The 25,651-nt window shown below is 46.2% G+C and overlaps 10 protein-coding genes across 10 annotated transcripts; all 10 read right to left on the reverse strand.

The window, feature by feature from the left end:
* Positions 1-117: 117 nt before the first annotated feature.
* Positions 118-3,072, reverse strand: ATC70_006890 (uncharacterized protein; the record flags this gene model as incomplete). The annotated part of the gene is made up of 1 exon (XM_064826158.1): positions 118-3,072. The coding sequence occupies one exon, from the start codon at positions 3,070-3,072 to the stop codon at positions 118-120; it is 2,955 nt and encodes a 984-aa protein (XP_064687672.1).
* Positions 3,073-3,249: 177 nt separating this feature from the next.
* ATC70_006891 (uncharacterized protein) lies at positions 3,250-3,882 on the reverse strand (the record flags this gene model as incomplete). Its single annotated transcript, XM_064826159.1, has 1 exon — positions 3,250-3,882. The coding sequence occupies one exon, from the start codon at positions 3,880-3,882 to the stop codon at positions 3,250-3,252; it is 633 nt and encodes a 210-aa protein (XP_064687673.1).
* A 563-nt stretch (positions 3,883-4,445) lies between these two features.
* Positions 4,446-5,103, reverse strand: ATC70_006892 (uncharacterized protein; the record flags this gene model as incomplete). Its single annotated transcript, XM_064826160.1, has 2 exons — positions 4,446-4,996; positions 5,091-5,103. 2 exons carry the CDS (start codon positions 5,101-5,103, stop codon positions 4,446-4,448), a joined length of 564 nt encoding a protein of 187 aa, XP_064687674.1.
* A 224-nt stretch (positions 5,104-5,327) lies between these two features.
* RPS18_2 (ribosomal 40S subunit protein S18B) lies at positions 5,328-8,261 on the reverse strand (the record flags this gene model as incomplete). Its single annotated transcript, XM_064826161.1, has 2 exons — positions 5,328-7,538; positions 7,578-8,261. 2 exons carry the CDS (start codon positions 8,259-8,261, stop codon positions 5,328-5,330), a joined length of 2,895 nt encoding a protein of 964 aa, XP_064687675.1.
* Positions 8,262-8,686: 425 nt separating this feature from the next.
* On the reverse strand, positions 8,687-9,643 carry RPS18_3 (ribosomal 40S subunit protein S18B; the record flags this gene model as incomplete). Its single annotated transcript, XM_064826162.1, has 1 exon — positions 8,687-9,643. One exon carries the CDS (start codon positions 9,641-9,643, stop codon positions 8,687-8,689), a length of 957 nt encoding a protein of 318 aa, XP_064687676.1.
* A 950-nt stretch (positions 9,644-10,593) lies between these two features.
* Positions 10,594-13,862, reverse strand: CTK1 (kinase subunit of RNA polymerase II carboxy-terminal domain kinase I; the record flags this gene model as incomplete). The annotated part of the gene is made up of 2 exons (XM_064826163.1): positions 10,594-13,809; positions 13,854-13,862. 2 exons carry the CDS (start codon positions 13,860-13,862, stop codon positions 10,594-10,596), a joined length of 3,225 nt encoding a protein of 1,074 aa, XP_064687677.1.
* A 75-nt stretch (positions 13,863-13,937) lies between these two features.
* ACO2 (aconitate hydratase) lies at positions 13,938-14,876 on the reverse strand (the record flags this gene model as incomplete). The annotated part of the gene is made up of 1 exon (XM_064826164.1): positions 13,938-14,876. One exon carries the CDS (start codon positions 14,874-14,876, stop codon positions 13,938-13,940), a length of 939 nt encoding a protein of 312 aa, XP_064687678.1.
* A 574-nt stretch (positions 14,877-15,450) lies between these two features.
* ATC70_006897 (uncharacterized protein) lies at positions 15,451-20,150 on the reverse strand (the record flags this gene model as incomplete). Its single annotated transcript, XM_064826165.1, has 2 exons — positions 15,451-19,174; positions 19,222-20,150. 2 exons carry the CDS (start codon positions 20,148-20,150, stop codon positions 15,451-15,453), a joined length of 4,653 nt encoding a protein of 1,550 aa, XP_064687679.1.
* Positions 20,151-20,709: 559 nt separating this feature from the next.
* On the reverse strand, positions 20,710-23,343 carry ATC70_006898 (uncharacterized protein; the record flags this gene model as incomplete). Its single annotated transcript, XM_064826166.1, has 1 exon — positions 20,710-23,343. The coding sequence occupies one exon, from the start codon at positions 23,341-23,343 to the stop codon at positions 20,710-20,712; it is 2,634 nt and encodes an 877-aa protein (XP_064687680.1).
* Positions 23,344-23,496: 153 nt separating this feature from the next.
* Positions 23,497-24,964, reverse strand: ATC70_006899 (uncharacterized protein; the record flags this gene model as incomplete). Its single annotated transcript, XM_064826167.1, has 4 exons — positions 23,497-24,041; positions 24,101-24,471; positions 24,521-24,838; positions 24,897-24,964. The coding sequence occupies 4 exons, from the start codon at positions 24,962-24,964 to the stop codon at positions 23,497-23,499; spliced, it is 1,302 nt and encodes a 433-aa protein (XP_064687681.1).
* Between the last annotated feature and the right edge of the window lie 687 nt (positions 24,965-25,651).

Genomic DNA, 25,651 nt, shown 5'->3' on the forward strand with positions numbered 1-25,651 from the left:
GTAGCTGTTGACGCCGTTACGAAGCTTACAAAGGATACCAGGGAAGGAGCATTCCGCCGGTTGATCGAAAGTGGAGGAGCTGATCCGCTGGGTCAAAGAAGAAAAACTCAAACACTTTCAATGTGGACAAATGTTTCGAAAACTTGAATGGGGGATCCGGATGATTGGGGTTGCAATAGAGTATTTCACGAATGGGGGAGAAAGACAGGCGGAAGCGGGTGGTATTTGCGGCCAAATGGAAGCGTGATCGCGAGAAGGGAAGCAGGCATCCATGGCCTGAAATAAAAGCGGCAAGAAGGAGAAAAGAATTTGTGGGTGTCTTGGTTGGCGCCATCCTTGAAAAAGGAGCGGGAAGGTAGCATTAGGAGCCCCATAGGTCACCTGCAAGGAATCCGAAAGCAGTTGGACAAGGAATGGAGGAACGGTGGTGGCCCGCGAGAGGTTGTCGTTGAGCAGTGCCTTGAGGTATCTAAACTGGAAGACCTGTTGTTGAACTGCGGCATTTAATATACCAAGGTCGCCTCGGTGTCGTGGGAGGTAGAAGATGCTGCTACGCATCCTGGGGAACATCTTGCCATACAAAAACTGGTGGACCAGACTCTGGACTTGATGAAAGAATGCCTTAGGTAGAGGTGTGATGCGAAGGATATGCCACAATTTTGTCAAAACTAGTACGTTGGCGATGGTGGCTCGGCCATACATGGATAAGTTCCGTTGACGGTGGGGCTCAAAGGCCGACGCAATCTTTTGGAGCATGCTGCTGGTAAAGGCTTCACGTTGTCGTATGGTAAACCAGATGGGGAAGCCTAAGTATGGGAGATGGCCCGTGGAAGAGGCATCGTACCAACGCATTCGTTGGTTGTGGACAATGAATTCCTGGAGCTGGGCACCCTGAGGAGACGAAAGCGACAGGCCTGAGAGTGGGAATGCAACGGATTTGTTGTAATTGATCAACGAGTTGGAAGCTTTGTTGTAAGTGGCAAGGCAATGCTGTAAAACGTGAAATTCAGCGATGGAGTGGACGTAGAGCAGCACATCATCAGCGTAAGCAAGGAGCTTGACTGGGCGATGAGGTGAGACGTAATGGAGATCATTGGTAAGTGCGGTATCGCCATGTTGAAGTGAATACCCACGGATATTAGGATTAACCAGAATGGACTGCAGGAAAGGTTCAATCGCAAAATTAAATAGCATGGGAGAGATTGAGTCGCCCTGACGCAGCCCTCGCTGTTGAGAGACGGCCGGAGACAGGAAGCCATTCATATTCACAAAGATTTGGTTGTTGAAAAACAAGTTTTGAATACAAGCAACAAAGGCGGGAGGGAACTCAAACTTCTCCAGGACCTTGGCCAAGTACCTGGGATGTATGCGGTCGTACGCCTTGGTCTGATCAAGCATGACACCAACAAACTCCAGACCAGTATCCGTGGTCTTCTGAGCATCTTCCAAGATGAGCTTATTGGTAAGGCCGTGGTCTCCAATAAACCTATCACGCATGAAGCCGGCTTGGTACTCTGTGATCAGTGAAGATGCGAGAGGCACAATGCGGGCATTCAGCAGGCGAGTAAACACTTTACAATCGGTATTAATCAACGAGATTGGCCGCCAGTTGGCTAGGTCAGCCAGGTCACCCTTCTTTGGAATGAGGGCGATGCAAGCTTGTTGCCAGGATAGCGGAAATCGGGCCAATGTGATGGCCTCGTTGTAAACTTTCAGTGCAATAGAGTGGCAGTGAGGATTGGATAGGATCAGGTGCAAGATCTCATAAGGCAAGCCGTCTAAGCCTGGGCTGCTCTTGGAAGGGCACCGTTGGGCACCCTCCAACAGGTCGTCCATGGTGATTGCGGCAATGATGGACTGGGCATCTGCTGAGCCCAGTTGGCGTTGAACAAAACCGAGCATCGTCTCAAGGCAATTCATGTCAATATCTTTCTTCGTGTAGAGATCGGTGTAGAAGGTGTGGATCGCATCCAGTTTAGACTCGGTGTCCTCACACGGGACACCACTCACCGGATGGATGATCATCTGAAAGTTCCTGGACGAATTACGGACAGTGGCGATACAGGCAAGATAGCCAGCCAATTTCTCGTTGTGCTCCAGCCATCGTTTGCTCGCCCGTAGGCGATATGTCTTAGCCCTGGTCTTTTGAATTTTGGCAATTTGTGAATCAAGATCCGGTAGGAGGGATTGGAGGACAACTGAATCATTACGATGATTCCGTAAAAGACGGTTGCGGTCACTTTGAAGATCGCGCAATAGCTTTTGTTGTTTGGCAGCTCGGAAAAGACAGAAGTTTTGGGTAACCTTTTTCACCAATCGCTTGATATGATCCCATTGGTCTTGAACTGGACTGGAATCAAGCAGTTTGTGTTGCACATAGCTGTCAAGTTCCTGATTCAATTTTGTCACATATACAGGATTGGTAGCTAAAGTGGGATTCGCCCGCCAAGTACCTTTCCCGACAGTGAATGAGCCAACGGTGTAGGCGAAGGAGAGCAGGGCATGATCAGTCCATGACCGCGCCATAAATTCCACATGGGTATCGTTGATGTGAGGGTAGATATTCACGCCAGCAAAAACATAGTCAATCGTAGACCGCGAGGTACCTCTAGTGAAGGTGAAATCATAAAAGGATTCTCCAGGGACGTTGAAACAATCATGCAAATTGTGTTGGGCGAAATCGATCAAAGATGTACAAGGATGTTCGACGGTGTAGTGTGAACCACTGCTGTCGAAGGAGTAGTTGAAGTCCCCGGCAACAATCAAGGACGGCAGGATGGCCGCCGAATTAGGTAAGGAATGTATCATAGAGATCATGTTGCTGAAGAACATGGTCTTGCTGCGAGAGCTGTGTTCCGCAGGGGCATATAAATTTAAAACATAAAAGGGTTGAATGGAGTTATCAATGAGTGTAAACTTGGCAAGAATCAAACGGCCATCTAGGGTTTCATGGACTTTTTCCATTAAGAGGGCTGGGTTGAAGTTGATAATTGCACAATACTGTGTCCAAAAGGATTGATGGCACTGAAATTTGTAGTGCATAGTGGTAGTGGTTTGATCAAAGTGATCCATAGGAATGTTGGTTTCTTGGCATAGTAAAATATTGAACATTTTGGACCTCAGGTGTCTGACAAAGTCGTCAGTGTGTGTGGTATAGTGTTGTTTTGGGAAGGTTCTACAATTGATAGAGCCTATCTTCATATTAAAAATCTTATGGTCGTTCATCATTAATTGGAATAAAATTATGATTTAGAGTCGGTCAGGACTCTTAATAGCCCTTCCCGATCTACTTCTGAATCCCGGATTGAGAGATCCATCCTTGTTGAACTGTCTTTGGTGTCCATCAGCGCCATTGGGTGCCTCAGGGGAGCTTTGAAGTTGATCATCAGCGTGAGTTGGATTAGGCTTCTCACCAGCCGAATCTTTTTCGAGGTCCATGTCTGTCGCGGCCTCTGCCTCGCCCATATTATCATCCTCATTTCCCACTGGCTTTGTTGGAGAAAAGCCATCAGTGGCCCAGTCAGCAATTGGTTGTGTACTGTCAACATACGATAACCCCACTTGACCTGCCAGCAAAGGTGCCTGCCCATCCTTGGTAGCCCCCAGGAAGGGAGTGGATTGAGTGAAATAAGATTGAACGTTGGTTTCGTCAAACGCACTGTCGATAGTAGGAGTGACGTTGAAAGAGGAACGCTCCTGCTGTTTAGCCATGTCTGCCCAAATCTGACTAGTGAAAGAGGAACGCTCCTGCTGTTTAGCCATGTCTGCCCAACTCTGACTAGTGAAAGAGGAATTTTGTGGATTATGGCGAGAGTCCGTACCAGTTCCGTCAGTAGAACTGGCAGGATCCCTTACGTTGTGATCTTTAGTAGAGGAAGCCATGGCGTTTGACTAGTATGTCATAATGCAACTATATTATCTGACTGTAGTTGAATTGTATTCAATGACATACAGGTAAAAAATCGTAAGAAAGTCAAGTTCACACTCACGATATTATCTTGTGTCGCTCAAAGTTGCTCAACCTCATTCTAATTAGGTAAAATACTATACTAAATATGGTAAAACACATACCAAAAAAGGAAAAGGAGTGTGTGTAGGGCAAAAAATTATGTACCTATTATATATTAAATTTTTTGGTCTATTTTAACATGGTAAGGGGATGTAGCTTAGTTTAACGTTGATTTTTATTATATACATGAATTCAATGGGCACTCGATGGGAGCATTAGCCTAGAATTCTAGAAACAAAAAAGTAGCAGGTACAAAAAACCCTTATGGGGACACTAACGAAGAAAAAGGGAAAAAGGAAAGTGTGGTAGTGGCAGAGGAACGGCATGAATACTGGTATTGTTGATTTGATCTGGAGGAATGACCAACGGATGGGAACTTTGATAATTACTTACCACCGTGGCATCGCACCGAGAAAGCAAAAACAACAAACGTTCATCAATGAGCAGAAAACCAGAGCGATCCAGGATCTGGATCTGGTGGGATCACAGCCAGAGGATGCACAAGGCAATCAATGGCATGCAACAAAAGGAGCAAAGCAGACCAAAAGTACGGTGGACCAGCTGAAGCCTTGTCTGGAAGACAGTTCAAAGCATGATCAATGCGATGGATACCAGGAGGAGCAGGTGGCAAGGCATCAAACAAGGTATGATCCAGAGCGCGACATGTCAGAAAGTGATCTCGGGAGATAAACTCACCGGTAGTGCACGGACATTCTTCACGCATGTTGGTGAAACGTCCAAGACGCCACCGCACAAGACGACTACGAGCAGATCGACCAATAGGCAGATACAGAATGGGATCTGGACGAGAGACAGATGGACGACAAGCACGAAGGAGGGTCTGGGTACCAGAAACAGCAGCAGCAGCAAGTTGACGATCTACTTGATCTTGCCAATACGAATCAAAGACTTCAGTAAGACCAGCAGTGGTGAATGGCGGCGGATCAGGTAGTGTCAGATACAACGGGTTTTGACAGATAAATCTGTCTAGACGAGTGTACAGTAAACCACGACGAAGCAGAACCAGGGGATGTAGCTCAGTTTAAAGATTGTTTTTATTTATAAGAAATTTAATGGGCACTCGATGTGAGCATAGCCTAACTTCAAGAACAAATATAGAGCAAGTAACTAAAAAAACCCCTCCAGAGCACTTTCAAAGGAGAAAAAAATGCAGTGACAAGAGTACAGGACATGGAGACTAGTGGTGCTCACATTGAGGATCTCGAGGGACAACCAACGGATGGGAACTTTGATAATGACTTACCACCGAGGAGCCGCACGTAGAAAACAACAATGGAACATGTTCATCCCTGTCAGATCAACCAGTACTGGAGTACCAAAGAGACGCTGGATCTGGATCCGGAGCAATGACAGCCAGAGGATGCACAAGGCAATCGATAGCATACAGCAGGTTCAGTAGAGCAGGCCAGAAATCAGGAGGACCGGCAGAGGCATTAGTGGGCAAGCAATTAAGAGCATGGTCAATACGGTGCACACCAGGTGGAGCAGGCGGCAAGGCATCGATCAAGGCAGGATCAAGAGCACGACAGTACATAAAGTGATCACGAGAGATGTAGACACCTGCAGGTGACATACAGGGACACTCCTCACGCATGTTAGTAAAGCGGCCAAGACGCCAGCGGACCAAACGACTACGGGCAATACGACCAAGAGGCAGAAAGAGTATGGGATCAGGCCTTGTGGTGTCAGGACGACAAGCACGAAGCAAAGTATGACGACCAGTGACAGTAGCAGCAGAGAGTTGGAGATCAACCTGATCTTGCCAATAGGCAGCAAAGGTAGTACGCAAGCCAGCAGAAGAAGGAACAGGGTCAGGCAGCGACTGATACAGAGGGTTTTCACATATAAAACGGTCCAACCTTGTATAGTGCAAATGGGCACGAAGCAGAACCAGCAGACAATCGTCAGGCAGAGTATCAGCACGCAGAGCAAAACGGGTAGCCAGGACATTGTAGCGATGTTTGATACTGGGAAGACAGGTAATGTGCTTGGCGACATTAACCCAAGTACTACCCACAAACATGCCAACAAGTCGGTTTTGCAAAGTATCCATAGCAGTAAAATCACGAGCAGAGAGATGGGAGATGGCCAGACCATATTCAAGCTTAGGACGAATAAATGTCCTGTACAGGCGAGAGGAGAGCAGCAAAGAGAAACCATTGCGGTTGACACCAACAGAGTTTAACAGAGCCATGGTCTTGACAGCACCAGCAGAACGCAGAGACAGAATACCAGGAGCATGCAGGCCTTTGTATCGGAATGGCATACCAAGGTATGTAAATTCGTCAACGACAGGCAGAGCTTCATTGTAAAGTACCAGAGGAGAACCAGCAAGAGCAGCAGCAGTACCAAGCACAGCACATTTGGAAGGCTTCCACCTATATCCAAGAGAGACAGAATGACCAGCAGCAAGATCCAACATACGCTGAACCTCAGACTTTGAACCAAAGACAGCCACATCATCAGCGAACAGGAGACTATTGATAGCAATAGGAGCATCAGCACCAGGCACAGGCAGCATAGTAGCACCAGTAGCACCAGAACGCAAAAGACTCGGTAAAGAATTGATATACAACGAGTACAAGTGAGGACTGAGAACTGAGCCTTGCAGAACACCAGTGACAGGAGAGAAAGCAGTCGAGTTGTGATTAGCTATCAAGACAGAGACAGACACATCATCAAACATGTTGATCAACAGACCCAGAACAGCACGAGGAAGACTAGAACCAGCCAAAGCAGACCAGATAACACGACGATCGACTGTGTCATATGCTGACTTGATATCCAAGAAAGCGACAACAGGACGACGACGGTGCGCAACAAAGTAATCATGCATCAAGTCATGCAAGCAGAGGGCTTGATCCAGAGGACTACGTTGAGGGCGGAAACCACCTTGGGCAATGTCAAGGGCAGGAGAATGGGCATCCAGCTCAGGCATGAGAGAGAACTCAAACAGTTTGCGCACAACAGAAGTCAGAGAAATAGGCCTATAGTTGGCGGGATCAGAAGCATCACCTTTCTTAAAAATGGGGAAGACTTGGGCTTGGCGCCAGAGAGCAGGAGTATACGACCATTGGTAACACAGAGTGAACAACAGAGACAACACCGGAGCAATCTCAGAGACCAAGGACTTGAGCATCTCAGCTTTAATATGATCTGGACCAGGAGCTTTATGCGTTGGGAGCCGCTGAATGTGAGATACAAGAGTATCAACATCGAACAGTGACAAATCCACAGGCACACAAAAAGGCAGGACAGAGTCAAAAGTGGGGGGAGCAGCAGGACGAGTAGCAGTGGCAAGCAGAGAGCCATCATACACCGAAGCGAGATGAGAACCCATAGCAGTGACAGAAGCAGCAGGACCGTCGGGATGACTGTAGGTAGCAGAAGACTCTTTGTTACGCTTGATGCGCTTGATAGCAGCAGTAGCTTTTGAGAAATCCTTTTCTAGAATACCACAGAACTGTTTCCAGGACCTTCGCTTTGCAGCTTGCACCAGGGAGCGAAACTTGCGATGCGCAATTTTGTATAAGGATCATTTTTCAACTTTGACAATACCAAAGGCATGCCTCCATTGACTATAAGAGTGATCACGTGCAGTAGCAGCATCCTGAATTTCTTGCGTCCAGTACTCCTTCCAATGGCCAGGACGACCAGATTTCACACCAATAGAACTATCCAGAGATTCATACAAACATTGATTCAGAGAATCGTTGAGTGCATCAATATCTGGACGAACACCAGGAGGAGCAGACACCAAACCAGAAAGAGTACCAACCAGAGGAGCAACAGAAGATCGAAAGGATTCACGGAGTAAGCCCAAAGGCTTCTCTTTCGTCAATTTCGAGAGCTTCCATTGCCGCCGAGGAGCCAGAACAGAATCACCAGGAGCCACAGTGTCATCGAGAGGTGGCACATACCCGAAAGTAAGTGACATCAATCGATGGTCAGAACCAAGAGACAGATCAGACTCAACCACTAGTTGAGGATTCACCAAAGCAACATCACCAATATTTGTCAAAAACAAATCAATGATACTACTCAATTCTTGTTGCTGCCGAAAAGAAGAGTACGTCGTAACACCAAAAGCCAAAGACGCATTGAGTACAGACAAGCAGTGTTCATCAAACCAAGGTTTGAGAGCATTACCACGAGCATTAGAGATAGCATCACCAGTGAGAGAACCCAACCGAGCATAGAAATCGCCACATAGAATAGTATCCCTAGTCATAGGTAATGAACTAAGGGCCGAGAGCACCTTATCAGATGATAAGGGTGGAGGTAAGTATACACAATGAACCGTAAGGGAGCCAACCTTAAGGGACAAAGTATGCGGATTATAGGATGGGAGTTGATAGACAGAGTAAGGACAGGAAGGAGAGACAAAAGCAGTAATACCACTAGAACCACGGTTGAAGGCACCAGGTACTTTCGAACCGTAAAGATGGTATTGGGACCAATCTGTAGGAAAAGAGCCAGAAGTTAGCCAGGTTTCAGTAACCAGCAAGACATGAGTATCCAGGACATGAGAGAGAACATCGTGAATCACTGATTGACGAAGACCATTGGCATTCCAAAGAGAGAGAGAGACAAATAAGGAGTGGACAGGGTTATCTTTTTGGGTATACAGTATCAAGGACTCAGTGGTGGAACACATTATTGTTCCATAGCAGAATCTTCATTGGCAGAGTCAGCATTAATCTTGCGACGGAACAAGAAGTTAGCCCTCTTGGGTTCCTTCTTTGCAAAGCGTTGAATGGCATCACCAACAGAAACAGAAAGGTCTTCGTCACAAATCCAGCCTTGCTCAACAAAGTACTTACCAACACCACTGACATTCAGGGGACGTAGGAAAGCTAAGGTTTGCAGACACCGAGCAGCAGTAAATTCCATGATCAAAGCAGTACGTTGATCCAGAGTCAAAGAGTCATACTTAGGATCAGCTATGTTAGCAGGGTCCAAAGGGTCAAAGTCGAAGAAGAATTCAGCCTCACAAGCCTCCAAAAGTGCAGTAAAATCCTGAACATATTGCACATGCACCAGGATGCCAATAACATCGGATGCTGGGAAACAGATGTCAAGCACACGACCCAAATCAACGCCGGCTTTGCGCAAGAGAGAGCGAACTTCAGAGCGTGCAATCTTCTTAGATCTACCAATATAAACATATTGGTAACCTTGGGGACCTTTACGAGCAGCAGTTGTAAAGGCGCGACCAATAGCAAGACGCTTCTTAGCTTGCTTAGCTTCAGTAGCAGGATCAGGAAGAATAGCAGCAGCCTTTGCGACATTTGCATAACTAGGTGATTTAGTAGCCTTAGTATTCATAGTGCCTGTAGTAGTATTGAGGGTTGACCCTTCTACCGCCGTGGGCCGACTCGAACCAGAGGGGACCACGTGACCGGAGGCTGCACCCTGTAATTTTTGAATTGCAAGGTCCTTGTCCTGTAAAAGTTTTTTCAACTCTGAATTCTCTTTTTCCAGAGTATCTAAACGAGCAAGAAGACCATCATGTTCGTTGACGCGAGCAGTAACCGAGGTAAGTTGTTCTTGGAGCTGATTAAGAATCATTTGAAGCTGATTCATATCCATACCCTGTAGATTGGTGGCCATGACTGAGAATATTTTTTTATAAATTTGAAAATTTTTAAAAAAATATCACGGAGGTGTTCGACAAATTTGAAACTATAACACAATAAACTGTTACCAAAGGCAAGCAAAGTTGTGTAATTTCGAGTTGTTGGAGTTGGTAGTTATCGAGGAAATACGTTTTTTCTTGTCTGGAACAACTTTTTTCCGAAAACGGTGGCAAAAAGTGTTGAAAAACGGAAAGAGATGGGGATGTAGCTCAGTTTATTGGATTTTATTTATTTACAATTGTAGTCAACTGTGGAATCGGTATGATCATAACGTTGCAAGACTAACAGTGATTCGGCGGGAAAAAGCATGTTTTTAAATTAAAGGTTGAGGGGAGCTGTTACAGGGAGGGGACCAGTAATGAAAACGGCATCAAAACCCACCAGAGAAGAGGAGAAACAGAAGGAAGAATGGCAATGGCCGCGCCGCAAGACGGGGGAGACGAACAGGACTCAAGGTAGAAACCGGCCAGACGCACCGCAGCACACCTAAACGTGCAAGCACAAATACCGAGTAACATGCCAGGTTAGAAAGGCGGAAAATATGGATGCGAAGGTGGGATTCGAACCCACGACCTCTCGGCATACTCACTGCTTCCGCATGAAGCTCTAACCAAGTGAGCCATTCAAGCATCCATGGGGATGTAGCTCAGTTTAACGTTGATTTTTATTATATACATGAATTCAATGGGCACTCGATGGGAGCATTAGCCTAGAATTCTAGAAACAAAAGAGTAGCAGGTACAAAAAACCCTTATGGGGACACTAACTAAGAAAAAGGGAAAAGGAAAGTGTGGTAGTGGCAAAGGAGCGGCATGAATACTGGTATTTTTGATTTGATCTGGAGGAATGACCAACGGATGGGAACTTTGATAATTACTTACCACCGTGGCATCGCACCGAGAAAGCGAAAACAACAAACGTTCATCAATGAGCAGAAAACCAGAGCGATCCAGGATCTGGATCTGGTGGGATCACAGCCAGAGGATGCACAAGGCAATCAATGGCATGCAACAAAAGGAGCAAAGCAGACCAAAAGTACGGTGGACCAGCTGAAGCTTTGTCTGGAAGACAGTTCAGAGCATGATCAATGCGATGGATACCAGGTGGAGCAGGTGGCAAAGCATCAAACAAAGTATGATCCAGAGCACGACATGTCAGAAAGTGATCTCGGGAGATAAACTCACCGGTAGTGCACGGACATTCTTCACGCATGTTGGTGAAACGTCCAAGACGCCACCGCACAAGACGACTACGAGCAGATCGACCAATAGGCAGATACAGAATGGGATCTGGACGAGAGACAGACGGACGACAAGCACGAAGGAGAGTCTGAGCACCAGTAGCAGCAGCGGTAGCAAGTTGACGATCCACTTGATCTTGCCAATACGAATCGAAGATTTCAGTAAGACCAGCAGTGGTGAATGGCGGCGGATCAGATAGTGTCAGATACAACGGGTTTTGACAAATAAATCTGTCTAGACGAGTGTACAGTAAGCCACGACGAAGCAGAACCAACAAGCAATCATCAGGAAGAGTATCAGCACGAAGAGCATAACGTGTTGCCAGGACATTATATCGATGCTTCATGCTGGGAATACAGGTCAAATGTTTGGCAACATTGTACCATGTACTACCAACAAACATACCAACCAATCGATTTTGCAGAGCATCAAGAGCCTTGAAGTCACGGAAAGAGAGATGCGATATTGCTAAGCCGTATTCCAGCTTGGGTCGAATAAAGCTTTTATACAAACGAGCACAAAGCAACAGAGAAAAACCATTTCGATTGACACCAACCGAATTCAACAATGCCATTGTCTTGATAGCACCAGAAGCACGCAGATTGAGAATCCCAGGGGCATACAGACCTTTATATCTAAACGGCATACCAAGATACATGAATTCCTCTACCACAGGAAGAGGTTCACCGTATAGGGACAATGGATGACGAGTAGAGGCTGTTGGAGCACAAAGTACAGCACATTTTGATGGTTTCCATCTGTAGCCAAGAGAGAACGAGTGATCTGAAGCGACATCCAACATGGTTTGCACATCAGTACGAGAGCCAAATATGGCTACATCATCAGCAAAGAGCAGGCTATTCACGCAAACACTAGGCATCCCAGGTGGTGATACCATAGTACCGCGACTGACAGCAGAACGAAGAAGAGCAGGCAGAGAGTTGATGTACAAAGAGTACAAGTGAGGGCTGAGCACTGAACCCTGCAATACGCCAGTAGCAGGCGAAAAGGGAACAGAGGTGTGATTTGCAATCAACACAGACACGAGTACATCATCGAACATGTGGATGAGCAAACTGAGAACTGAACGAGGCAGAGAAGAACGAGAGAGAGCATCCCAAATCACTCGACGATCCACGGTATCATACGCTGATTTGATGTCCAGGAAAGCAACCACAGGATAGTGGTGATGGGTGAGGAAGTAGTCGTGCATCAAGTCATGTAAACAGAGGGCTTGATCCAGAGGACTACGCTGTGGGCGAAAACCACCTTGAGCTTCATCAAGTGCAGGCGAATGTTCATCGAGAGCAGGCATCAGAGAGAATTCGAACAATTTACGCATCACCGAAGTAAGCGAAATTGGACGAAAATTAGCTGGATCAGAGGCATCACCCTTTTTGTGAATGGGGAAGACTTGAGCATGTCGCCATAGGGTTGGTGTATACGACCACTGAGAGCAGAGTGTAAAGAGCAGAGACAATACGGGTGCAATGTCAGATGCTAGAGCCTTCAGCATTTCAGCTTTCAAATGATCAGGACCAGGAGCTTTTCCATTTGGCAAACGCTTAATGAGGGAGACAAGTGTATCAGCATCAAATAGACCCAAATCAGCGGTGGACACATCATAAGGCAAATCAGAGAAATTGGACGGAGCAGCAAGGCGAGACGCATTATTCAACAGGGAGCCATCATAGACAGAGGCAAGATGGGACGCCATTGTGTTGACAGAGGCAGTTGGACCGTCTGGATGACTGTACGTTGCAGAGCATTCCTTGTTTCTTTTAATGCGCTTGATTGCAGCAGTAGCTTTCGAAAAATCCTTTTCCAAATCAGAGCAAAACTGATTCCACGATCGACGCTTAGCAGCTTGTACAAGAGAACGAAAACGCCTGTGAGCAGCTTGATAGAGATTCCATGTTTCGACTTTGGCAAAACGACTTGCCCACCTCCATCTACTGTACATAGTATCTCTTTCACGAGCAGCATCCTCAATTTCCTGTGTCCAGTACTTTTTCCAGTGGCCAGGACGGCCAGATTTCACACCAATTGAGCTATCCAGAGATTCATACAAACATTGATTCAAAGAATCGTTGATTGCATCAATATCTGGACAAACACCAGGGGGAGCAGACACCAAACCAGAGAGAGAACCAACCAAAGGAGCAACAGAAGATCGAAAGGATTCACGAAGCAAGCCCAAAGGCCGCTTTTTCCTCAATTTCGAGAGCTTCCATTGCCGTCTAGGGGCCAAACCACCAGAGCTACCAGAACCAAGAGTATCATCGGGAGGGGGCACATACTCGAAAGTAAGTACCATCAGCCGATGATCAGAGCCAAGAGACAGATCAGATTCAACCACCAGTTGAGGATGTAACAGAGCAGCCTCGCCAATGTTTGTAAGAAACAGATCAATGATGCTATGAACCTCTTGTTGACGTCGAAAAGTTGTGAATGTGGGTGTACCGAATGCTAAAGACTCATTGAGAATGGATAAAGAGGACTCCTCCAGCCATGGCAGTAGTGAGGTGCCACGAGGATTAGCATTAGTATCACCCAGTAGAGATCCAAAGCGAGCATTGAAATCACCACAAAGGATGGTATCACTGGTTACGGGTAACGAGCGAAGAAGCGAGAGCACCTTATCCGAAGATAAGGGTGGAGGCAGATACACACAATGAACCGTAAGGGTGCCAACCTTAAGGGACAAAGTGTGTGCATTGTAAGACGGAAGTTGAGAGACAGAGAAAGGACAGGAAGGAGAGACAAAGGCAGTAATGCCACCAGAACCACGGTTAAATGCACCAGGTACTTTAGAGCCATAGAGGTGGAATTGAGACCAGTTAGTAGGGAAAGAACCAGAGGTCAGCCAGGTTTCAGTGACAAGCAGTACATGAGTGTTCTGAACATGATGGAGAACATCATGTACCGTTGATTGACGTAGACCATTGGCATTCCAAAGGGAGAGAGAGACTTGAAAGGAGTGGACTGGGTTGTTATTGGGAGTATGACTAGTAGCTATGTTACTCATTAGAGTTCCATAGCAGAGCCATTGCTGTCATGATCGTCCTTTTGACGCTTGAACAAGAATTTAGCCTTTTTGGGCTCCTTCTCGGCAAGACGACCGATAGCTTCAGAGACGGCTATATCTAGCTCTTCTTGAGAGATCCAGCCAGCAGAGACAAAGTATTTGCCAACACCACTAACGTTGAGTGGACGAAGGAAAGAGAGGGTTTGCAGAGCACGGGTGTTGGTGAATTCATAGATCAATTGCTCACGCTCTTCAATGGCAAGATCAGCATATTTGGGATCAGCAATGTTGTTGGGATCCAAGGGTTGAAAGTTTTCAATGTGATCAGCTTCACATTTGCGCATACAGGCGAGAAACTCCTCTACATATTGGATGTGGAGCAAGATGCCAATGACGCCAGTGGCAGGGAAACAGATGTCTAACACACGGCCAGTATCAATACCAGCTCGGCGAAGTTGGTAACGAACCTCAGAGCGCAGGATTTTACCAGAACGGCCCAGATACACATACTGGTATCCTTGTTGACCTTTTGTGGTGGCGGTTTGGAACATACGACCTGCAGCAAGACGTCGCTTGGTAGTACGGGCAGGGTCACGATGTTGAGCACCTTTACGGGCAGCAGATGCGTAGCTACCTTGAGTAGCATCGGGTTGGTGAGTAGTAACAAGCTCTTGGGGTGGTGTTACCTGAGAGCTGGAAAGAGCACCTTGATTGGTGCGGCGGGATGAGAGTTGGCCCTGTAATTTTTCAATTGCAAGGTCCTTGGCCTGTAACTGATTTTTCAATTCTCCATTTTCCTTTTCCAAAAGGTCCAGGCGAGCAAGGAGATTGTCATGTTGCTGTACTCGCTCGGTGAGAGAGACCAGTTGTTGCTGTTGTTGTTGAACAGTTTGGATGAGCTGATTCAAATCCATAGATTGCTGATTATTGTTGAGCATGGCTGAAAATATTCTATCAAACTTTGGAGATTCAATAAAATATGAAAAAGATGTCCAACAAACTGGAAGTTATAACACAATGTACGTTGACTAAATGCAAGTAAACTGGTACAACTGAAGGCTAGTTGGAGTGTTTGTTGTCGAGATAAACCGCTTTTATAGTGAGGAAATACTTTTTACCGGGGGAAGGTGGCAAAAAGTGATGAAAAACGGAAAGAGATGGGGATGTAGCTCAGGCGAAAATGTATGTGTTTATTAAAAGCAAGAAGAAATTAATAAAGTAAAGGCTAAATGCATTCGATCTTTTGATCATTATTGCTAGCACTTGGGAGGCGAACGTGAGGAAGTGTCAGAACCAAGGTTCTGGGATTCAGGGAGCGACAAATATTTCAGGAACGCTATGCAATATTTGAATTGTCTGGGTGGTGGGTGGGAGGCACATGGCTAATAAGAAAGATCAAAGACAACATGAATTCCCTCGCATCGTGCGTAAAAGAGTGTAGCAGTGGAGGGGCAAACAGAGGAAGCAGATCACAATCGGTTCACCACAGAGCAGGATGTCAGTAGACGCATGTTAGGCCGGGGAAGCCCACACTTGTCCTGGAACTGGATCCGTTGTGTAATCGCCATCGGGATTACAGAGCTGGTCAAAATGCCACAGCAAGGTACAGAGATCAGACCACCAGGGTGGACAGTTGGAAGGAGATGAGGAGGATGGAATCAAGTTCAAAGCATGGTCAATGATGGTGCCGGTGAAGTCAGCAGGCGGAACAGGAAGAGACAGAAGCAAAGTAGGTGGCAAAGTGGGGCATTCATGTAGATGGCGACGGGATGTATGATCTTCATTGCATGCACAAGGTCGTGGCTTACCCGGAAGCCATCCCATTCTATAACGAATAAGACGACTACGACAAGGACGACTGGCAGGTACATACATAACAGGATCAATGCCAATAGTGGGTCGGCAAGCACGGATCAGCACCATGTCTGTTTTTGTCAGGAACTCAGCGTGCCAATGTTGGCGTTCAGCAAGGAACCATTGTTTCATGTGACGTTGATTTGCAAAAGGTACTTCATCAAGCGCGCGGGCAGCCATGTGTTGCTTTTTTAATCTTTTCAAAGATGAACCAGGTAGAGAATCAGAGAGCAGTATCAGCAGGCCATCTTCTGGGAGGAATTGTGAGCGCAAGCAGAATTGAGTCACCAGTATAGCAGCACGTTGTCGCATCAGAGGCAGATTTGTCATGTGTCGAAACACCATGGTGGAAGCAGCACGATGGCCACCAAATATCATGCGGAGGCACGTATCTTGGACCTTTTCAAGAGCCTTGAAATCAGCAACACGCATATTGGCAATGCCAATACCATATTCCAGTTTGGGTCTGATGAATGAAGCATACAATTTGGTGGAGAAGAGCAGAGGGAAGCCAGAACGATTGCATCCAATGGAGTTAAGCTGAGCCATCGAAGCCATGGTACCACGCTGACATTTCTTGACAATAGATGCTGTGCAGATGCCCTTGCGGTCAAATGGAATACCGAGATACACAAATTCATCGACAACAGGAAGAGATTCTCCATACAAGGTCAGGTCAACAAAGGTAGATGAGGTGGAGGACGGTGGATTGATGATAGCACATTTGGCAGGAGCCCAGCGATACCCAAGTGCAAGGGAATGTGATTCAGCTAGTGTCAGCATCTGTTTTACTTCACGAGCAGAACCTAGAATAGCAACATCATCAGCATATAATAAAGCATTAATAGCAATATTAGTAGCATGAGTGGGTGTTATGACGGACCAAAGAGGAGAGGGAGCACATGATGGTGATGTTGACATGACACGAGTGGTGGAGGACGATGCAGCTTGACGCAACAAAGCTGGCAGTGAGTTGATAAAGATACTGAATAAGTGGGGACTAAGGGTGGAGCCTTGAAGCAATCCAGTATGCAGTGAGAGTTCTTGGGACACGCATTGCTGATTCAGCACTGAAATGGAAACATCGTCAAACAAATTGGAGAGCAATGAGACAAGTGGCATTGGAGCATTGGCAGAGAGCAGCGAATTCCAGATCACACGGCGATCAACAACATCATAGGCACTCTTGATATCAAGGAAGCACACAGTTGGCCAGTGGTAGTGTTGGTTCTGGTAGACTTTCATTAAGTCTTGGAGACTAAGAGCACTATCAAGTGCACTTCTTGCGGATCGGAAACCATTCTGGGCTACATCTAATGGTGGTGAAATGGTGAGGACAAGGGGAGCAAGGCACATTTCAAAGAGTTTTCTCAGTGTACTAGTCAATGAGATGGGCCGAAAGCTTGATGCCTCCGTGACAGGCCCCTTCTTGTAGATGCTACAAACATTACCATGACGCCAATCCGCTGGTGTGTAAGACCATTGATAGGTCAGAGCAAAGAGGTATGACAGAACAGTGGCAAGTGGTTTCTGAATGGGTTTCAGCATTTCACCACGAATTGAATCACGGCCAGGTGCTTTACGGTATGGCAACGACTTGATCTGCTGAATGATATGGTCAATACTAATAATCTCGTCAAAAGCTTCGTTGTGGACCGATGCTGAGACAACACGACGTGTTGGGTCAGAGTCATCATGTGGTAGAGTTCTATGTGAGAGGTATGATGGGATGAAAGGAGAAGCATGCGGATTCAATGTACTGATGTCACCATTTGCCAGACGAGTACCACCAAGATGGGAGGCTGACTGAGGAGGAGGAACACCATATGGCAGATGTCTACCATGTGTAGCAAAAGGGCATGGAGGTCGATTTGTTGGGAGATTGGATCCAGCATAAATGGTAGCAAGGTGATCACGCATAGCATTAGCACCAGCTTGAGCACCGTCCACATGTAGATACCCTGATTGTCTTTGTCGTCTGGATTTGATCAACTTGATTTTTGACATGGCCTTTGAAAAGTCTTGCTTGAATAAAGATTCACAGAATGCGTGCCACGAAACCTGTTTAGCTCTACGAAGGGCTTGTTTGAACTTTTGATGTGCTTCCACATGTTGATTCCACCAATATGCCTTGTCCAATGAAGCGGGACAACGACGATATTTACGATAGAGAGCTTCACGATGATCACAGAGCCGTTGAAGATCGAGGGTCCAGAATTTCTTCCAAAAGTTGGGTCGCTGGGATTGCCGAGTAACGGATTCATCCAGTGCCTGATATATGCAATTGGTGAGATCACTGTTGAGGGCATCAATTGGAGGTTGTGTATCAGGTGGTGAGCGCACAAGCGAGATCAGCTGTTGTAGCAACGGTTGAGAGAGGGCTGTAAAGCGTTGTGCATACAAATTGCGTACATCCGTTTCTTGTAGACGTGAGAGCTTCCATAGGAGACGAGGTGATGGTGATGGCGTAGCAGGCATAGCAAGAGCAGGTTCGTTTGAGTGGTAATCAAACGTCAGAGACATCAGTTTATGATCAGATCCCAAAGACAAGTCAGAGTAAATACTAATTGAGGAGGAAGAAGGTGGAGATGAGGTATCCAGAGAGGCAAAGGAAAGTGATTCTACATTTGAGATGTAGTAATCGACAATGCTACTTACATTCCGCCCACTACGACGGTCCTCAAAGGTAGGTGTAGAGTGGGCTAATTGACAGTTCAAAACGTTTAATTGATTATCGGCACAGTACTCTTGAAGTAGACGACCACGGTTATTTGTAGAGGAGTCACCAACAAAGCTACCCATGCGGGCATTCAGATCGCCACAGATGATTGTGTCATGATCCAACGGGATCGCATTCAGGATGGAAGAGACATTTTCAGTATAGAGATCCGCTTGCTCAGGTGGTATATACAGACAAATGAGCCGAAGTTCACGACCAAGTTGAATACCCAAAGCAAACTCTTGAAGAGCAGAGGGCAAAGGCGTCTGGAATGCTGTAAGGGGACAGGAAGGGTTGATTAAGCATGTAATGCCACGAGAGCCACGACCACCGCCTGCGACAGTGACGCCAGGTAAGTGGAATTGCTGCCAATTGGTGGGTAGTCGGATGGGATGGCGGTTCAGCCATGTTTCGGTAATGAACAGCACAGAGAAGGATTGGCAATAACGGAGAACATCATCAATGGTGGTATCTCTGAGACCGCGAGCGTTCCAGAGGCCAATGGTGAGTGGAGTGAGTTGAGAAGCGCTATTAATGACTGGAGCCAAAGCTGTAGGAGGAGGAGGAGTAGTAGGTATAGTGTTATTGAGTATAGTTGGTATTGATGAGGACGGATTAGAAGCAGAGAGAGGATGGTCAGGGAGCGAGGAGGATGTATAATGACTGAGAGGACTCTCAATCATTAATACTCTTCTTCGTCGGAATCAGACATGTCAACATCAGATGAGCCAAAGCTTTTCTTGAAACCAGAAGAGCCAAAGATGTTATTGACAGGGGCGACAGAATCAATGTATTCAGTGGTGGTCCAACCATTTTCCAAAAAGTGATTAGCAACAGAAGCAAAAAGACGAGAACGACGATTGGCAAGGTAGACAAGAGACTTGGCACAACGATTGATTTGCAGGTCAAAGGCAGCATCCTCACGCTTAGAGAGGGACATCTCTTTAAACTTGGGGTCAGCGAGGTGTTTGGGATCAGTAGGATCAAAGCCTTCCACAACATTGATGTTGTTCTTGGTGAGAATGGAGACGAGGTTGTCCTTGTATTGCAAATGGACTAGGACGCCAATGATGTTTCTAGCAGGGAACGTTACATCAATGATACGAGAAGCATCAGCTTTGATCAGATGCAAGTTGTTGCGGACTTCAGTGCGAGTGAAGCGGCGAGAGCGGTTAAAGTACACCGTTGTGTAGCCTTTGGGCCCTTCAGGAGCCAAGTTAAAACCACGAGTAATAGCTTGGCGATGTTTGTCAGTTACATCGGCAGGGTTGCGAACCTTTTTGGAACGTTTGATTACTTCGGTCCAAGAGTTGTTGGGAGTCTTTTTGGTGGCATTGGGTGCTTGTTGCGTGGATTGAGTAGCTGAAGAATGAGGTTTGGGTTGCTGTTGAATACCTGATTTGGGTTGCGCTTGAGTGGTTGTGGAACCTTGTTGAGAGTTGAGTTGCTGACGCAGACGCTCATTCTCTTGGGTCAGGGATTCATTTTGTTTTTGGAGATTCAAAATAGTGGTTTTCAAGGCATTTAGCTCTTGCAAAGCACTGTTGTGGGCAGAGATGTCCTGTTGCATGGTCAATACTAGTCTCTGCAGATCCATCTGCGACATGAGAGTAGCTGGTGTATCGGTGTCCATTGTCATTGTTGATCGATACAAAGGTGTTGAGATGTCGAAAGAAAAATATGATGTTTTTTGTGGGTTTTTCAAAAAAGATGAATATCTGTTCAATCGAGCTGAGGTTTTCACAGGTTATACTTCAAGTACTAGGCACTTAATGTATGCTCGTTTGGTGATTACTGCTTTGTTTACTACTGCTTGGATACACTTATTGGAATTTTCTAATCACGTGGTACCTGAATTTTTGGCGGAACGTAATATAAAATTTCAAAAGCGAAAGAAGGGTGGGGATGTGGGGATGTAGCTCAGTTTAACGTTGATTTTTATTATATACATGAATTCAATGGGCACTCGATGGGAGCATTAGCCTAGAATTCTAGAAACAAAAGAGTAGCAGGTACAAAAAACCCTTATGGGGACACTAACTAAGAAAAGGGAAAAAGGAAAGTGTGGTAGTGGCAAAGGGACGGCATGAATACTGGTATTGTTGATTTGATCTGGAGGAATGACCAACGGATGGGAACTTTGATAATTACTTACCACCGTGGCATCGCACCGAGAAAGCAAAAACAACAAACGTTCATCAATGAGCAGAAAACCAGAGCGATCCAGGATCTGGATCTGGTGGGATCACAGCCAGAGGATGCACAAGGCAATCAATGGCATGCAACAAAAGGAGCAAAGCAGACCAAAAGTACGGTGGACCAGCTGAAGCTTTGTCTGGAAGACAGTTCAGAGCATGGTCAATGCGATGTACACCAGGTGGAGCAGGTGGCAAAGCATCAAAAAAGGTACGATCCAGAGCACGACATGTCAGAAAGTGATCTCGGGAGATAAACTCACCGGTAGTGCACGGACATTCTTCACGCATGTTGGTGAAACGTCCAAGACGCCACCGCACAAGACGACTACGAGCAGATCGACCAATAGGCAGATACAGAATGGGATCTGGACGAGAGACAGACGGACGACAAGCACGAAGGAGAGTCTGAGCACCAGTAGCAGCAGCGGTAGCAAGTTGACGATCCACTTGATCTTGCCAATACGAATCGAAGATTTCAGTAAGACCAGCAGTGGTGAATGGCGGCGGATCAGATAGTGTCAGATACAACGGGTTTTGACAAATAAATCTGTCTAGACGAGTGTACAGTAAGCCACGACGAAGCAGAACCAACAAGCAATCATCAGGAAGAGTATCAGCACGAAGAGCATAACGTGTTGTCAGAACGTTATATCGATGCTTCATGCTGGGAATACAGGTCAAATGTTTGGCAACATTGTACCATGTACTACCAACAAACATACCAACCAATCGATTTTGCAGAGCATCAAGAGCCTTGAAGTCACGGAAAGAGAGATGCGATATTGCTAAGCCGTATTCCAGCTTGGGTCGAATAAAGCTTTTATACAAACGAGCACAAAGCAACAGAGAAAAACCATTTCGATTGACACCAACCGAATTCAACAATGCCATTGTCTTGATAGCACCAGAAGCACGCAGATTGAGAATCCCAGGGGCATACAGACCTTTATATCTAAACGGCATACCAAGATACGTGAATTCCTCTACCACAGGAAGAGGTTCACCGTATAGGGACAATGGATGACGAGTAGAGGCAGTGGGAGCACAAAGTACAGCACATTTTGATGGTTTCCATCTGTAGCCAAGAGAGAACGAGTGATCTGAAGCGACATCCAACATGGTTTGCACATCAGTACGAGAGCCAAATATGGCTACATCATCAGCAAAGAGCAGGCTATTCACGCAAACACTAGGCATCCCAGGTGGTGATACCATAGTACCGCGACTGACAGCAGAACGAAGAAGAGCAGGCAGAGAGTTGATGTACAAAGAGTACAAGTGAGGGCTGAGCACTGAACCCTGCAATACGCCAGTAGCAGGCGAAAAGGGAACAGAGGTGTGATTTGCAATCAACACAGACACGAGTACATCATCGAACATGTGGATGAGCAAACTGAGAACTGAACGAGGCAGAGAAGAACGAGAGAGAGCATCCCAAATCACTCGACGATCCACGGTATCATACGCTGACTTGATGTCCAGGAAAGCCACCACAGGATAGTGATGGTGGGTGAGGAAGTAGTCGTGCATCAAGTCATGTAAACAGAGGGCTTGATCCAGAGGACTACGCTGTGGGCGAAAACCACCTTGAGCAACATCAAGTGCAGGCGAATGTTCATCAAGAGCAGGCATCAGAGAGAATTCGAACAATTTACGCATCACCGAAGTAAGCGAAATTGGACGAAAGTTTGCAGGATCAGATACATCACCTTTCTTGTAAATGGGAAAGACTTGAGCATGTCGCCATAGAGCTGGTGTATACGACCACTGAGAGCAGAGTGTAAAGAGCAGAGACAATACGGGTGCAATGTCAGATGCTAGAGCCTTCAGCATTTCAGCTTTCAGATGATCAGGACCAGGAGCTTTCCCATTTGGCAAACGCTTAATGAGAGCGACAAGTATATCAGCATCAAACAGAGACAGATCAGTAGGCACAGCGTAAGGCAAATCAGAGTTGTTCACTTGGGGAGCAGTAGGGCGAGACGCATTATTCAACAAAGAGCCATCATAGACTGAGGCAAGATGGGACGCCATTGTGTTGACAGAGGCAGTTGGACCGTCTGGATGACTGTACGTTGCAGAGCATTCCTTGTTTCTTTTAATGCGCTTGATTGCAGCAGTGGCTTTCGAAAAGTCCTTTTCTAAATCAGAGCAAAACTGATTCCACGATCGACGCTTAGCAGCTTGTACAAGAGAACGAAAACGCCTGTGAGCAGCTTGATAGAGATTCCATGTTTCGACTTTGGCAAAACGACTTGCCCACCTCCATCTACTATACATAGTATCTCTTTCACGAGCAGCATCCTCAATTTCCTGTGTCCAGTACTTTTTCCAGTGGCCAGGACGACCAGATTTCACACCAATTGAGCTATCCAGAGATTCATACAAACATTGATTCAAAGAATCGTTGAGTGCATCAATATCTGGACAAACACCAGGAGGAGCAGACACCAAACCAGAGAGAGAACCAACCAAAGGAGCAACAGAAGATCGAAAGGATTCACGAAGCAAGCCCAAAGGCCGCTTTTTCCTCAATTTCGAGAGCTTCCATTGCCGTCTAGGGGCCAAACCACCAGAGCTACCAGAACCAAGAGTATCATCAGGAGGCGGCACATACTCGAAAGTAAGTACCATCAGCCGATGATCAGAGCCAAGAGACAGATCAGATTCAACCACCAGTTGAGGATGTAACAGAGCAGCCTCGCCAATGTTTGTAAGAAACAGATCAAATGATGCTATGAACCTCTTGTTGACGTCGAAAAGTTGTGAATGTGGGTGTACCAAATGCTAAAGACTCATTGAGAATGGAAAAGAGGACTCCTCCAGCCATGGAAGTAGTGAGGTACCACGAGGATTAGCATTAGTATCACCCAGTAGAGATCCAAAGCGAGCATTGAAATCACCACAAAGGATGGTATCACCGGTTACGGGTAACGAGCGAAGAAGCGAGAGCACCTTATCCGAAGATAAGGGTGGAGGCAGATACACACAATGAACCGTAAGGGTGCCAACCTTAAGGGACAAAGTGTGTGCATTGTAAGACGGAAGTTGAGAGACAGAGAAAGGACAGGAAGGAGAGACAAAGGCAGTAATGCCGCCAGAACCACGGTTAAATGCACCAGGTACTTTAGAGCCATAGAGGTGGAATTGAGACCAGTTAGTAGGGAAAGAACCAGAGGTTAGCCAGGTTTCAGTGACAAGCAGTACATGAGTGTTCTGAACATGATGGAGAACATCATGTACCGTTGATTGACGTAGACCATTGGCATTCCAAAGGGAGAGAGAGACTTGAAAGGAGTGGACTGGGTTGTTATTGGGAGTATGACTAGTAGCTATGTTACTCATTAGAGTTCCATAGCAGAGCCATTGCTGTCATGATCTTCCTTTTGACGCTTGAACAAGAATTTAGCCTTTTTGGGCTCCTTCTCGGCAAGACGACCGATAGCTTCAGAGACGGCTATATCTAGCTCTTCTTGAGAGATCCAGCCAGCAGAGACAAAGTATTTGCCAACACCACTAACGTTGAGTGGACGAAGGAAAGAGAGGGTTTGCAGAGCACGGGTGTTGGTGAATTCATAGATCAATTGCTCACGCTCTTCAATGGCAAGATCAGCATATTTGGGATCAGCAATGTTGTTGGGATCCAAAGGTTGAAAGTTTTCAATGTGATCAGCTTCACATTTGCGCATACAGGCAAGAAATTCCTCAACATATGGGATGTGGAGCAAGATGCAATGACGCCAGTGGCAGGGAAACAGATGTCTAACACACGGCCAGTATCAATACCAGCTCGGCGAAGTTGGTAACGAACCTCAGAGCGCAGGATTTTACCAGAGCGGCTAGATACACATACTGGTATCCTTGTTGACCTTTGGTGGTGGTGGTTTGGAACATGCGACCTGCAGCAAGACGTCGCTTGGTAGTACGGGCAGGGTCACGATGTTGAGCACCTTTACGGGCAGCAGATGCGTAGCTACCTTGAGTAGCATCGGGTTGGTGAGTAGTAACAAGCTCTTGGGGTGGTGTTACCTGAGAGCTGGAAAGAGCACCTTGATTGGTGCGGCGGGATGAGAGTTGGCCCTGTAATTTTTCAATTGCAAGGTCCTTGGCTTGTAACTGATTTTCAATTCTCCATTTTCCTTTTCCAAAAGGTCCAGGCGAGCAAGGAGATTGTCATGTTGCTGTACTCGCTCGTGAGAGAGACCAGTTGTTGCTGTTGTTCTTGAACAGTTTGGATGAGCTGATTCAAATCCATAGATTGCTGATTATTGTTGCATGGCTGAAAATATTTCTATCAAACTTTGGAGATTCAATAAAATATGAAAAGATGTCAACAAACTGGAAGTTATAACACCAATGTACGTTGACTAAATGCAAGTAAACTGGTACACTGAAGGCTAGTTGGAGTGTTTGTTGTCGAGATAAACCGCTTTTATAGTGAGGAAATACTTTTTACCGGGGGGAAGGTGGAAAAAGTGATGAAAAACGGAAAGAGATGGGGATGTAGCTCAGTTTAACGTTGATTTTATTATATACATGAATTCAATGGGCACTCGATGGGAGCATATAGCTAGATTCTAGAAACAAAGAGTAGCAGGTACAAAAAACCCTTATGGGACACTAACTAAGAAAAAGGGAAAAAGGAAAGTGTGGTAGTGGCATTAGGATCGGCATGAATACTGGTATTGTTGATTTGATCTGGAGGATGACCACGGATGGGAACTTTGATAATTACTTACCCCGTGGCATCCGCACCGAGAAAGCAAAAAACAACAAACGTTCATCAATGGGCAGAAAACCAGAGCGATCCAGGATTTTCTTGGATCTGGTGGGATCACAGCCAGAGGATGCACAAGGCAATCAATGGCATGCAACAAAAGGAGCAAAGCAGACCAAAAGTACGGTGGACCAGCTGAAGCTTTGTCTGGAAGACAGTTCAGAG

This window comes from Mucor velutinosus (genome assembly GCF_035048745.1).
Source record: "Mucor velutinosus strain NIH1002 chromosome Unknown tig00001547, whole genome shotgun sequence".
NCBI classification, from domain to species: Eukaryota; Fungi; Mucoromycota; class Mucoromycetes; order Mucorales; family Mucoraceae; genus Mucor; species Mucor velutinosus.